The following is a 15,494-nucleotide window of genomic DNA, read 5'->3' as shown; positions in this document are numbered from 1 at the left end:
TCTAACCCCTTAGCCCACATCAAAGTCAACTCCAGTCAACGAGTCTGCTCCAAAGCCTGCTCCTTCCTGTGAGTTCACTACAGAAACCAGTCTATGAGTTCATCTGAAATTTAATTCCTGACCACAAGTCCGCTCCCAAGTCTACTCTAACCTATGAGTCAGCTCAAGAGCCTGCTCATGCTCCAGACAATATATGAGTCCTCTCCAGAATTCAGTCCAGAGTCTGCTCCAGAATCAGCTTGTTTCCCCAGAGCACAACCAGGACTGCACTCATTTCCCCAAACTCAGCCAAGAGTCCACTCACTACTCCAAACTCAGGTACGAGCCTGCTCACCGCCCCAAACTTAGCTGGGAGCTCACTAATTCTAACTCCCCTAACTCTCTCAGGAGCATAACCCTGTGCACACTTTTGTTCCAGAGATAAGCCCAGAGCCCACTCGCTTCCCTCAAGTTCCCTTGTTACGGCCACAATGGCTAGCCAAACTTCTTTTCCTCCCTGCTCCTACATTGCGGTCAGGATCACCTTTACTAAAATGGCCGATGGAACCTCCTGTTCTCCTGTGTCCCAGCCATGGTGGCGGATAGTATCCCCTATGCTCTTATCTCCTGTGCTACACACTCATGGTTCCCAGAGCTATCTTTTAGTAAAGCGAATAAGGCATAGCAAACGCACACCTAAAGAGGTGCAAGTTGAAGAGAATTGCAGTATAATAGAAGGAAAACAACTGCACACTCACTGAAGCATAGGCTGAATATTTATTCACAGTTTCGGCTAGTAATCTTTGTCAAGGTATAGTTTCACAAGAATAGAGAATAGTATAAGTAAGTTTAATTTGTTTAGGTTGTTACTTTTTATGTTAGAACCCATGTTCTTAATTAGTCACTCATTGGATGCTCTAATCTCATTGCTCTCAGCTGTGTACATTTACCATCTTTACTTATACTATTCTCCATTCTTGTCAAACTATACCTTGACAAAGGCTACCAGCCGAATCGTTGGCGAATAAATATTCAGCCTATGCTTCAGTGAGTGTGCAGTTGTTTTCTTTCTATTATTCCCCTGAGTTACCTTTATCAGCATGGCTTCCTGAACTGCCGGCACCTCCCTGATTACCAAGGGATGTCCTGGAGGCTTTCTGATCTGGTCGTATCTCCCTGTTCACTTTCCTATCACCCGCCACAGCTCCAAGATACCCGCCCACCCTGGACTCTGTTTTGTGCAGGGTGGTGCCTTCTGGAAGGGGGGGTGGAGTACCGTCACAATTTCCATTCACCAATCCAGTCACCTCAGGAGTAAAATACTGTAATTTCTTTATTACTTTGCAATCTAATGGTTATTTTTCTTAAATGAGACTGACTCACGGATGTATGCAAAAAGGAAGCCTTAACAGGCACATGGAAATTCACACTGGAGAGAAGCCATTTATATATGGTCAAGGTGGAAAGAGTTTCAAATATAAAATAAAAACTTGAATACCACGTGAGGATTCTTGTATGAATGTCTGGTTGACATTACAATCAATTAGCAAGTTTGTCCTGTAAACACTCAATATTGATTATTAATTAATTCTAAGAAGAGTATATTTTTCATGGCCACAGAAAAATATTTCTTTCTTAGCATTTACAGTACTTGGAGCGTGTAACAAGATAGAGATCATTTAAGTGACAGTTATTTGCAGGCAGGGAGTCAGAACCAAATATGTATTGTGCACACATTTTATTAACTAAATCAAACACAACAGTCCTCTCTCCCAAGTGAAGAATGAAGACATAGCAGGTTTGGTCCAGGCCTGCCAGTGCCCATGGGCCCCAATTGTATGTGTTGAACTCCATCATACCATACCTCTATCACCCGCCACAGCTCCAAGATACCCGCCCACCCTGGACTCTGTTTTGTGCAGGGTGGTGCCTTCTGGAAGGGGGGGTGGAGTACCGTCACAATTTCCATTCACCAATCCAGTCACCTCAGGAGTAAAATACTGTAATTTCTTTATTACTTTGCAATCTAATGGTTATTTTTCTTAAATGAGACTGACTCACGGATGTATGCAGCCCTCAAATGTGACCTCCAGATTCCTAAATTGAGATACAGCTATTGTTTCCCAGAATTCCTCCTGGCTCACACTCCACAATCACCACACCTATCTGTGATTACCCTCATCAGCACATTTCTATTTAAGATCACAAGTCAGTTTACCATTTGTCTGGTCTTCCCATTCCTACCAAGAACTACTAATTTGACTACCTACCTTTGAGAAACTTACCTGTGCAATCCTTTTTTCAGACTTCAGACATCTGTCATCTCCAGCGATCCATTTATCTCTCATCTCCAACTGAAATAGTCAACGTGTCCTTTGTTATCTGCATACCTGCAATGTCCAAAACCACTTGTTTTGGATATTACCTGTTGTTCCATTTTTCTGTTCCATGACAATAAAAATATTTACATCCCTTATCTTAAAGGGTTTGACATGTGATGTTTATAATTTTATAAAACTTTTAATTTTGAGAATGTTACTAGAGATGCACCAACCGATCGGCCAGCAATGGGAATTGGAATTCTGCATGATTGGCCTGGGCCAGTAACCCGCCAATCAGCCGCCGATTTTTTCGCAGACATTTTGCCGATTCCAAGCAGGTCTGTTTTTTTCAGCGGCACAGGCAATTACGTCAGCTGTGCATTCTCGCTCTCTTCTCACTGATGGCGAATTGACAGACCTACTCTCAGTCACTCGTCTCATTCGCAGTTTTGGAATCTATTTACAAATCTATTTGGCCTTCATAAAAGAAGTAGTGCAAGAGCTTGGAGTACATCAGAAATAGAATGTGGCATCAGTTTACTGTTGGGGTTTTGTCATGTCGCAAAGTGTCACACCTCATCTAGTGTAGTATAACTGATTATAATGGGTTCTATTGTCTTTGTCCGGGCTAGACAGTGTTGTGAGTGTTAGCCTGCCGCATGTTCTCAGGGTTCCACCTTTGAATCCTAAACCTAAAGTTTAATCTGACATATTCTAGTGCTATGAACAGTTCATGGGGCAGTTCATCCTGGATGTAGACAGCTGGAAATTGAAATCCATTGCTTAGTGTGGATGTCAAAACCAAAATGACATATTAATTAGTTAATAGTCATGTGCTTCAACAACCGACAAGATTATATTAAATTAGAATTAAACACAATTAGAATTGATAAGGAGTTTAGTTTTAGCCTACATGAACAAATAGCAGAATAAACAACAGAACATGGATTCACATCATCACATACCTGCAGTGCTTCTGTGAACGGAAAAAAAGTATGATTAAATTATATAAAAGGAATAAAAAGCCTATGTCTATGCACAAAATTTATTTCACTTGAATAATAAACATATTAACAAAATGAAAGTGGAAAAAAAATGCGACAATAGACTAGGCTATATGAGTTTCAGTTCATTTTTGAGAAGTTCACAGAAAGGAAACCGAGAAGGCAGAAAGTTCTTTTTTTATTTTTACGAGCAATGTTTTGTTTATACTGTGAGTGTACAAAAATAATAGGCCTATTTAACCCTTTACAGATTCAAATGGTGTTACATATGTGACCGTAAATGTGTGAGTATTTTAAGTTGTTTCTGCTTTTGTAAGAAAATTCAAGTGATCGCGTTGGCGCCTCATGCGCACACGCATCAGTTTTAGTAACTTGACATCGCAGCCTGTTAATTGTCAAAATAACATATGCTCAACCAAATGTATAAAAAATTACACTGCTCATTTTGTCTGTGTACAATAAAAGTGTTTAAATAATAAATATAGTTTAGCCTCCAAATACATTGTGAATATGGAAACATTTGGATTTGCCAAATTAGATAGGTAGGTTATTGTTACGGTCACCGTCATGTTCTGTTTGTTTTTGGTTTGCATTTTGTCACATGTTCCTTTGTTCTGTTTCCCGCCACATTCAGTCACCATGGACACTCGTTGGACCAAGCCCCCTTGTTAAGCTTGTTTGTGTCAGTGTATTTAAGTTCCTGTCTGTGTTCAGTTGTTTGTTGGGTCTTGTTTGTACTTGGATGTGCTGGTGTATGCTCTGCTCTGCTCTGGATTCTGTGTTTCTCCTTGTGGATTATCAAGTAAAGACTTATTACACGTTACTCTTCCTCACCGTGTATTTGCTCTACCAGCATCCGTAACAGAAGACCTGACCCAATACAGTTGCGGTGTGAATTGTCGTCAGTGTTTTGTTTTGTTTGTTCCGTGTTTTTGGTGAGTTCGTTTTTTTGTTTTTCCTGTACTATGGACCCTTTTTTTTCTGTACAACTGCTTTGCCTTGAGCAGAAGGAATGCTCCCTCGAGGCACACTTAGAGGATTTTATCCGTCTGGTACCATATACTGCCTTCCCCTACAGCTGCCTCTGCAGGTTCCTATATGCCGGCCTCAACACTGCCACCAAAGCACTGCTGTCCAGGGAAGGGCCTCGAGGGAGCTTCATGGATTGTGTCGAGTGGGTGCTGGTGTCCTGTGATTCGCCGCTCACAGTTAACATCATCGACAACAACACCAGCCCCACCAGCTACCCAGTGCCCAGCCAACAACACCCCTACTGCGAGGATCGACAGCCCAAGCCCACCGCAGGCAACAAGAGCCACTCCGCCGCGACGTACACGCCAGCGCACACAAGAGCGACCGAGCTGAACATCGCCATGGAGCCTAAGCAACGCGTGCCTGACCAGGTGTGTGAGCCGGGTGCCACTACCATCGCTGAGGGAGTCTTGGAGTTCGACGGGATGGAACCAACCCCCCACCACTGAGAGTGAGTGTTCGGCCACCCGCACTGGAGAGAATTTTATTTGATGTTGGAGAGGTTGTTTTTTTTCCCCCTCTGTTATCTCCTGAGTCTGTCTATCTGTCCGTCTCCCCTCTGCTTCCGCCCAGCCCTGAACTGTCCGTCTCCCCTCTGGTTCCGCCCAGCCCTGAACTGTTCATCCCCCGCTGGTTCCGGCCCTCCACCACTTTGTCTTCGGCTAGCTCCTCCCTCTCTCAGGCTCTACCTCCGCCTTCGGTCGCTCCTGCTTGCCTTCAGCCCTCCGGATCTTTACCACCATCTCGGGGGGTTGTCACTACGGCTACGTCGCAGCTGCCCAGATCTTCAGAGTCCCTCCACTACATCGGCTCTCTGGCTTTGCGGTGGGCTTCATCATCGGTGTCGCCATCGCCTCCGGTTGTCCCCATGACAGCTCCAAAGATCTTCGCTCCATGGCTCCTCCCTCCTGCGCCGCCGCCATGGGACACAGTCTCAGCAGTGGCCTGCGTCTCTCATGACATCTGCCCCTGCTCAAGGCTCCACGCTGGATCGCTCCACTGTCATCTTCACCCCGGACATTTGTTTCCCACCTCCTCCTCGCCGGCCGTCCACCTCCAGAACCCCCTCCAGCCCTCCCTTTTGATGTTACTTTAAGGCGCAAGGACACGCCTACCAGTAGTGTTACCGTCACCATCATGTTCTGTTTGTTTTTGGTTTGCATTTTGTCATGTGTTCCTTTGTTCTGTTTCCCGCCACATTCAGTCACCATGGACACTCGTTGGACCAAGCCCCCTTGTTAACCTGTTAAGCTTGTTTGTGTCAGTGTATTTAAGTTCCTGTCTGTTCAGTTGTTTGTTGGGTCTCGTTTGTACTTGGATGTGTTGGTGTATGCTCTGCTCTGGATTCTGTGTTTCTCCTTGTGGATTATCAAGTAAAGACTTATTATACGTTACTCTTCCTCGTCATGTGTTTGCTCTACCAGCATCCGTAACAGTTATAACGCCGGTTTCTGTTTAAGTTCAGCATTAAATGAATTAGTTTTGGCTTAACATTTATATATTATATTTTTCATAACTAAAATAGCTATGTAATGGTGTGTGTCCCCCCCCCCCCATGAGATTAAAAAGCTCTCTTTATTTCATTGCATTTATTTGTGCTGTTATGTGCAATTTCTTTATTTGTTCTTATTTTATTACAGACTTTTTACTTGTGTTTTTTTATGATAATAAAACTTTGCGTTGAAGAAAAGTAGATGTTTGTTTTGTATATGCTGTATATGCAGTTCATAGAAAGGAAATTGGAATCGGCAAAAATTGGTGATAGCTGGTCACACTAACAAAAAAAAATAAGAATCTGCCAAGAAAATTGCAATCAGTGCATCTCTATTTTTCTATTTATGTAAAATATAAATAAACATTTCTGTTGCAACCTTACCAACTTCACTATGTCCGCCACTCATTTGTCACAGCTTTGAGCTGGTCACAACACAGTGTAGTATTTAGGATACAGAATTACTGAACTTTTAATATTGTTGTCTTGCTTATATTTTTTCAGTGTGTCTGAGACTGACTAAACACCAATGTGTGTGGGAACACTTGAAAACTAAAACCTTAGCAGGAATGAGGAAGCTGCCTTACAGACACACCTGTTTTTTATACGTCACTCAAACACCGAACCAGGAAACGGGAATCACCTGAGTTCAGAGTTACCTGAGTGTAGTTGAGCTGTTGTGTGGTTGTCTCTGTATTCATGCAGTAAAATGGCAGAAGCCAGAATTTCAGTGGATCAGGATGAGTTCATGTGTTCAGTGTGTCTGGATCTCCTGAAGGATCCAGTGGCCATTCTCTGTGGACACAGTTACTGTAAGATCTGTATTACAGGCTTCTGGGATCAGGAGGATCAGAAGAGAGTCTACAGCTGCCCTCAGTGCAGACAGACCTTGAGTCCAAGACCTGCTTTAGGTAAAATCACCATTCTGGCTGAAATGGTGGAGAAACTGAAGAAGATTAAATTTCCTGCTGACTGTTACGCTGGAGCTGAAGATGTGCAGTGTGACGTCTGTACTGGAAGAAAACGCAAAGCCGTCATGTCGTGTCTGGTGTGTCTGAACTCTTACTGTCAGAATCACCTTCAACAACATGACACAATCTGACTGAAGCCACTGGACGACTGCAGGAGATGATCTGCCAGAAACATGACAAGTTCCTTGAGGTTTTGAGGCACTGATCAGGAGTGTATATGTTTGCTGTGTATGATAGATGAACATAAAAACCACAACACTGTATCAGCTGCAGCACAGAGGACAGAGAAACAGGTATGAACTTAAAGAGGTCCAATTATGCTCATCTCAGGTACATAATTTTGTTTACGGGGTCTACTAGAATACATTTAGTCATGTGACATGCATGAGCCAGTGACGTTTGATGAAGTTTGATCAAGAAACATTCTTCAGAATATCTTCTTTTGTGTTCTGCAAGAGAAAATCATACACGTTTGAAAAGACATGAGGAAGAGTAAACAATGAAAGAATTTACATTTCTGGATGAACTATCCCTATAAAACTAGACATTGATGAAATAATGCTGACACTTATGACTGAACCTATAACCTTATCATGAAAGATCTTTAACCCTCAATCTCAGCACTGATACTGATACTGGATTCATATCTGTTTACTAGATGATTTATGTGATGTCTCCTGTTATTGGTTTGTCCTTTAGCACCAGCTGAAGGAGACACAGAGGTTGTTCCAGCAGAGGATCCAGCAGAGAGAGAAAGATCTTCAGCAGCTGAGAAAGGCTGTGGAGTCTCATAAGGTGAGTCTGGAGAAGAAGAGAAGTTTGAGAAGTCTCAGTCAGACTCACTGAAGCCACTGTGTGATTGTGATGTGTGTCCTAACAGCGCTCTGCACAGACAGCAGTGGAGGACAGTGAGAGGATCTTCACTGAGCTCATCCGCTCCATTGAGAGAAGCTGCTCTGAGGCCACACAGCGGATCAGAGATCAGGAAAAGACTGCAGTGAGTCGAGCTGAAGGACGACTGGAGCGACTGGAGCAGGAGATCAATGATCTGAGGAGGAGAGACGCTGAGCTGGAGCAGCTTTCACACACACAGGATCACATCCATTTCCTGCAGGTAACAGAGATCTAGAAGAACAGGATCATAGTGGACTTGAGCAAGAGACTCACAGAGAAACATTTCATGAGAGCAGAATGAGCCGTTGACTGAAGTGTTGATCTGTGTGTTCGGTTATTATATAATCATCAGTCAGACTCTTATCTGATCATCTTCTGTTGAAAGAGACAAACTTACAGCTCTAACATGATATAATGAACATGAGAAGAATGAATCTGATGCTGTGAAAGTGCTGGATTGAGGAGAGTTACTAAAGATCAACAGGAGCTGCTCAAATCTGACAGTAGTACAGGTTATTGGCTGAAGTGGGGAGGTGATGAGCTTTGATTTCTGTTCTCTGTAGAGTTTCCAGTCTCTCTCAGCTCCTCCTGAATCTACAGACGTAAATGACGATCCCATCAGTTCTCTCTCCGTTTTTGATGTCATGAGAGAATCTGTCCGTCAGCTGAGAGACAAACTGTAGGATTTCTGCAAAGAGGAGCTGAAGAAGATCTCTGACAGAGGTAAAGTCCTGGAGATTCATCTGCTCTCAGAAATGATCCTCCATCATCTCATATCATGTAGAAGATCATATTAGAAATTTCTTAGGAATGGATGCAGGGATCATTTTCTCTTGACATGATAATCACACTCTTCATGTCTGTTGATTTCCAGAGTCACTTTCACCAACATTGTTCCCAGAACCAGGAACGACTTCCTACAGTGTAAGTCACTAAGAAAACAAGCAGAAAAACTCACTGAGTGTGTTCATGTTCTTCCTGTAGAAGGAGAAAGAAAACATGACAGAAGAGTTTTCAGTTTTCATGTAAATTAGTGTTTTTTTAATGGTTGTTGACAGAATCACTCATTATAATGGGTTCTATGTGCTTTGGACACAACATGTTGCACCGTTCATGTTTTTGTTTATTTGATCCCAAAATACAGTAAAAACTAATAGCTGGAAGATTATAGTTCCAACATGAAGGTTTAACGATACAATCCAATAGACAGGCGAACAGGCAGCAGCACAAACACTGAACACTGACGAGACCGAACAGAAACTGAATGTGAAGGAACAACTTAAATTGAACAAAATGACCATTATTACTAACACACAGCTGACACATCTGAACCAATAATGACAATAACCAAGGAGACAGATGAGTTGTGGGAAACTGAACAAAGCAATGTGACAAATGAAAACAAACTGAAGGTCCATGAAACTGAAACTAAACAGAGTAGAACGAGACAAAATAATTTTTGATGAACAGAGAAATATGATCTTCGGTCAGAAAGAATGAAATAGAAATATGAAATAAAAATAGAAATGTGAGTTGTTTTAAATTATATAAAATAGAAATGTTTATTATAATTTCTTTACTGTCTTTAAAAAAAAAAATGCACATTTACAGTTTGGGATATAACAATGTCATACTTGTATCCAAAAAAAGAAAGATTTGAAATGGAATGAACTTGTGACTTTAACTGTCACGGCTACACAATCTGCACATTCAGTCACGGACACTTACGCCACGCCCACTCGTTCACAATCACCGGAATACTGAACACCTGTGCATCATCACCAGAGCCACATATAAGCACACCAGTCCCATTCACTCATTGTCTGGTCTTGCACCGATCCCTACACGTCACTCGACCTCGTCTTACCTGTACATTGTACCTACTGTTGTCTTCATCGTCTTCATCTCCAGTCCTGAGTCCTCCGTCATCATCTGTGTCACCATCGTCATCTGCCAAGGAAAGTTATCATTGTGTTACCATTCGTCAGTTCTACGTGTCAAGATTATCTACCTGTGTCTTCACCTGTGTCTGAAACCTCTGTTAATAAACACTGTTGCACTTACCTCATCTGTGTCCTCGTCTGTGTCTGACATTAACAAAGATGTGAATCAGCACTAAACTGAGGATTCAGTGTATTCTTCAAAAACAGGAAATCTATGAATAAATATGATTATTTTTCACTACAAAACAATTTAAAAAATACAAGATTTATAGGTAAAACCTTTGGGGAAACAGATCGAAATTTAAAGAAAGCTCGAGATCACCAAAGTCTAAAATTACCAACATTAGATCTACAATGCCTAACTTTATAAATCAAATTATTACATTTATTGTTGAATCAATTTAATGGATCCTTGCTGAACTAAAGTATCAGTTTCTTTTAAAAAGAATCATACTGACCTCAAACATTTGAATAGTGTAAATATAATAACAGGCCTTTAAATTATAATAAACACAGAATAATAACCAAAATTAATATTCAGGGAAGACTGATTAGACTGGCCCAAAAAACACTGATGTTAATGATGATTTTCACATGATATCTGTACTGAGACACTGATGATATATTGAACATGAAGAGTTCAGAAACATTAAAAGATCAGATTCATAATTCCTAATTCTGATGCGTTTTTTCTCCATCAGATTCCCATCAGCTCAATCTGGATCTGAACACAGTGAATAAACACCTCTGTATGTCTGAGAGGAACAGAGTGATTACTAACACTGACACAGAGCTTCAGTCCTATCTTGATCGTCCAGACAGATTTGATGTGTATCCTCAGGTGTTGTGTAGAGAGAGTGTGTGTGGACGCTGTTACTGGGAGATTGAGAGGAGTGGTGAATATGTGCGTATATCAATGTCATATAAGAGCATCAGGAGGAAGGGACGGGGTAATGACTGCGTATTTGGATCTAATGATCAGTCCTGGAGTTTGAACTGCTCTTCCTCCAGTTACTCATTCAGACACAATAAGATACAGACTAAACTCCCAGTAAAGTCCATCAGCAGGAGAATAGGAATGTATGTGGATCACAGTGCAGGAACTCTGTCCTTCTACAGCGTCTCTGGAGACACAATGAGCCTCATCCACACAGTCCAGACCACATTCACTCAACCGCCCTATCCTGGGTTTTATGTTTATATTGGATCATCAGTGAAACTGTGTTGATGAATCAGAATAGACTGTAGAGAGATTCTACCCATAATGCTTTGAGCTCATGATGAATCAGTAACAGTGAGATGTTATAGAGTCTCTTATTTTCTCTTCATTACATTAATACTACAGATGAACTTCTGTCAGTGAAATAACATGTTATAATAAATGTGTGTAATTGTTACGACCTGCATTCTTGTATTTGCTATGTGTTTGTCCCCTCTTGCTCTGTCTGCTTTCTAATAGGTTGTCCAATAATGGGGTGTACACTTGTCATTGGCGGTTCAGACAAGGCGTGGTCTTTATAAGGACGCTGCCGGCTTTCAACATGGAGCTCATTGTTGGTTTGGTCGTGTTTGGGTTAAAGGGGTGGTTCAGTGGGTTTTTTACTAGACTTGATTGTGTTTTTGGGGCACAGTTTAACATGTCTTAATGCTTAGTTTTTTTGAAAACACTTTTTTTCATATATTTTACCTTTATTCTACACCTCTCTTCCCATTACCATTTGAACGGCCGGATTCCTACAAAATACGCAGTGTGCTCAGATTGGTTAGCAGGTTGGTAGCTGGCCCAGTGTATTGTGATTTGCTGAGGCGTCCGGAAACACCTCGCCCCTTACCATTTTAGTTGTTACCGGTTACGTTGGCTTCAGTGGAAATGTAAATAATGGCGTCTATATTGCTGTATCAAATTGAGCCGAATCAGACCCAGATGAAGAGTGTCAGAACCTCTGCAATCACTGCTTTTAAATGACATTTATGAATGGTATTTCATTTTTGTATTTGTGTCAAAGTGTTTAGATATGCTGTCACTGCTGTTTGTTAGCTTTCAATATACAGTTTTATCCTGATTAAAGATTTACTGAGGCCGAATACATGACTGAGTAGTCCCATTTTTGTAAAGGTAGCATTTAATTTATAGCAACAACTTGTCTACGAACATAGAAGTTTGTTGGTGTATTTTTAGAATTTAGCAAACGTTAACTGGCTACCGAAGCAAAAACGAGTTGCTCTTTGTATATGTCCTTTATGCAACCAAAAATAGCAACAGAACTATACGTTTAAAAGACATGTACAAACAATAAAACGTACTTACAGTTTGAAGCCAATAAACAGCAGCTTCTGTTTTTAATGTGGGAACTGTTTCATCTTTCAGTAAAAGCCTTTGTGCAAATCCAGCATTGAACTCATGTAGATTCAGGAATCTGTCTTCAGCGCCGCATCCAGTGTAGAAAATATCACAGATTATAATGGGTTCTATATCTTTTGACACGTCCGGTGTAAACAACTCTTCCACTTCCATTATGCTGCACCACATGGCCTTGCCCACTTTGCTGCGTGTTCCCGGGGGTGTGTTTTGCAGGGTTTATGATGTCACCAACCCGGGAAGAAGCTCGTTGTAGTCCAAACCAGTCGTTTTTGTAGGCAATAAACTGCCATAACTTTAAAAGACAATATCTCCGTTTGCATTGAACTTTCAGCGCTGTAACTTTGCAGATACTGTTTATGCTCAAGCAGCAACATTACACACTAACTAAAGTTTAAAAAGTGAAATCGCATTGAACCACCCCTTTAAGAGTTCCTGGATCCCTCCTCCTGCCGATGATCAAATGTGTTACTTTCAAGTGAAAGTGTACAACCTGTTGATCATGTTCAATCATTCGTAAAGTTATGTTTCAAGAACGTGGAGCGTAGGGGTGTCCTGCCCCTGTTGTGCTTTGTTTTTTGTTATGCAGTTAGGGAAGTTAAATGTATTTTATTTTGTTATGTACTTATCATTTATTTAGTCCCTTTCTCCTTTCCTTTCTAGATTTGTTTTGTTTGTTATTTTGGCCTCTGGACACCCTGAAGTGAAGCTCTCTTTCATTTGTTATATTTTTTAAATAAATCTAATCTTTTTTCCTTGAATAGTTTTGTGTATTTGTTTGACTATTGACCGGAGTGATTCATAATTGGGATTCCCCTACCACAACCCAGTTTCTTTATTATGCCCTGTTTGGAGTTTTTCGATTTCCCCTATGTGGGGTGTAATAGTAATGAATCCTCATATAGACAATAAGATCAGTGTGTGTGTGTGTCATGATGAGTGAGGTGTGTATCTATACTTTTCTCAAGCTCTGTTTGTGATGATGGAAATCACAATAATTCAGTTCTTACTGTAGTGTCACATAAATCATTTTTATTATATAACTATCAAAATTACCTTCAATTGAACTGATCACAAATACGATTCATTAAAATGTATCATTCAATAAAAATGTAATTTGTTGTAAAATGCATATATTTTACATTTATTAATAAATGCTGATGATAATCTGACAACTCTGAGAAAAGATAAAACAACAAGTATTGAGTCAAATCATCATCAGTTCAATAAAGGCTACACTTCGGACCTACCACTAGGTCCTGTGCATTTTGAAAACTTGGTGGGGCAGCATAATATGATCATTTAAGTCCATTAACTCTCACTCTGACTCTCTCACCAGTGCACTGAAATACTGAACTAGAGCTGACACACCCAAAGATTTAGTTTGGATTTAATTTCTTCATGTTAATTATTCTCATCTTAAACAGGACAAACACACAGAAAAACTCCTGGTGAAGTGACGTTATTATAAAGATGGCGTTTATTAAAGGGGAGAGTGAAGACATAAAGATTGAAGAAACATTCAGCGTGAAACAAGAAACTGAGGAACAAACAGGTTGGTTTCATTCTCAAAGCTGAACTCAGTCCAGCTCTACAGAAATGAGTGATATTTGTGAAGAATGTCCTAATTAGTGTTTTTATTTGACATGAGCGGGTCAGCCATGTTAATCACATGACCAGACAAATACTAATGCTGTCTTCCACCTGAGAAGATCCTGCTTCCATGTTTGGTGTTCATTATTATGATGTGTCGCACATTAAATTAATAATTCAGACAACATTGTTTTCTGTAAAATTAAACCCCAAATCAATTTCTGAATAAAAAACAACGAAAATCATTAAAGAGTCAAATTCAGTGTTAAATGAAGCATCAGAAGTTGATCGAGGACGAGTGTTTCTTCTCCTGAACTTCATGAAGCAGAAACACGCGTGAGATGGAAGAATCACATTAAATTGAAATTGTAACGGTTATCAGTTTTTTTTTAAATTTTGCTGTAAATGTAAATGTCTGACACACATTGAAATTATTTCACCAAGTTACGCCAAACCCCCTGATGGAAGAAGAAAGCTGTTGTGTTTACAACTGTGACAATAAGTGTGAATCAGGATAAACTTAACGCTTGATTTATAAAAACGTGAGAAGGATGTGAAGTTCATGAGCGTAAATGCTTTCAAATTTGTTTGAGAGTTTTACATGCCGGTCTGTTATTGTAGGCACATCGACAGTTTCACTCCCCTAAACATGCTGAATAAAACAAACCGTGATTGGTTGATTTACATGTCAATCAGACGGCCTCTGGTTGGTCCTCTGCCATTTCATCTTAAACTTCTTACTGAGCATAGAAAAATAATGAGGAAGTATAATCAGACCCCCTAAAAGAGGCTTATCACCCTATCAATGAATCTCTAGTGATGTCCCTGCGAAACAGACCCTGCTTTCTCTGAGTGCAGGTTTGACTCTGTTGACTCGTAACCAAACGTGACGCATGAATGCTGAATGGAGAATGACTGACAGCCGCAGTGGAGGAAGAGTTTCTTTGACTGAAACTCAATCTGGCAAAAATTACAGTATCAAAGCCGATACCGATACTTAAATTGGATCGCTGCATCCCTAGCCAAAGTTTAGCTCCAACCTGACTCGATTTGCTGGATCAGGTGTTTAATTAGAGTTGAAGCTGAACTGAGTTTGACACTACTGTTGTGTCAGTGTTCTGTTTAGCCAAAGTGAGCAGAGATGCCTTGTACTTGTGTGAACAGTGCAGGAAACTTCAAATGAAGCCCATCAATGCTTGCAGACTATTGCTGGACAGTGACAAGAGACGCTCCATTTAATGAACACAAAAGACAAGCCAAGATGCAACACTTTTGTTTTTGCCCCCATTTTTCATGAGCTGAACTCAAAGATCTAAGACTTTTTTATGTACACAAAAGGCGTACGTAGCTGGGTTACATGTAACAGTTTACAGAGGTCAGCCATCAACCAGGACATAAATGGGGTACCTTGGTCTGTCAGGATTTCCTTTGGAATGCCAACATGGCTCATAAGAAGGAACAGTTCCTTAGCGATGTTCTTAGATGTTGCTTTTCTTAGGGGAACGGCCTCAGGATACCATGTGGCATAGTCGAGGATGACTAATATATATTCATGACGCCAGGCAGATTTAGGCAGTGGCCCTACCAGGTCCATGCCAATACACTCGAAGGACACCTCAGTGATGGGCAGTGGAATGAGTGGGCTAGGTGGAGGTAGCTGAGGGGTGGTTCTTTGGCAGATTTCACAACGTTGGCAGAATATTTTTACGTCACCATCAAGCTCTGGCCAGTGGAAGCGGTCCAGGATCCGTTGAGCAGTATTTTGGGCTCCAAGGTGTCCAGCCATAGGGTGTGAGTGGGCCAGGGTCCTGACCCAGGAACAACCAGCAGTTTTTTCCGATCACCTCACCGCTCTGCAACATAGTACAAGAGCCCATTTTCAATAATAAAGTAAGGGATAGGGTGA

The 15,494-nt window shown here is 41.0% G+C and overlaps 1 protein-coding gene and 1 pseudogene across 1 annotated transcript; both read left to right on the top strand.

The window, feature by feature from the left end:
- The first annotated feature begins 6,537 nt into the window (after nt 1-6,537).
- LOC137024917 (E3 ubiquitin/ISG15 ligase TRIM25-like) lies at nt 6,538-7,098 on the top strand (annotated as a pseudogene).
- An 81-nt stretch (nt 7,099-7,179) lies between these two features.
- On the top strand, nt 7,180-10,864 carry LOC137025232 (tripartite motif-containing protein 16-like). The gene is made up of 6 exons (XM_067393253.1): nt 7,180-7,206; nt 7,499-7,594; nt 7,680-7,913; nt 8,257-8,372; nt 8,568-8,617; nt 10,338-10,864. The coding sequence occupies exons 1-6, from the start codon at nt 7,180-7,182 to the stop codon at nt 10,862-10,864; spliced, it is 1,050 nt and encodes a 349-aa protein (XP_067249354.1).
- The last annotated feature ends 4,630 nt before the right edge of the window (nt 10,865-15,494 follow it).

This window comes from Chanodichthys erythropterus, chromosome 8, assembly GCF_024489055.1.
Source record: "Chanodichthys erythropterus isolate Z2021 chromosome 8, ASM2448905v1, whole genome shotgun sequence".
NCBI lineage: Eukaryota > Metazoa > Chordata > Actinopteri > Cypriniformes > Xenocyprididae > Chanodichthys > Chanodichthys erythropterus.
The sequence above is the reverse complement of the archived record's forward strand: the minus strand, read 5'-3'. Positions and strand labels throughout refer to the sequence as shown.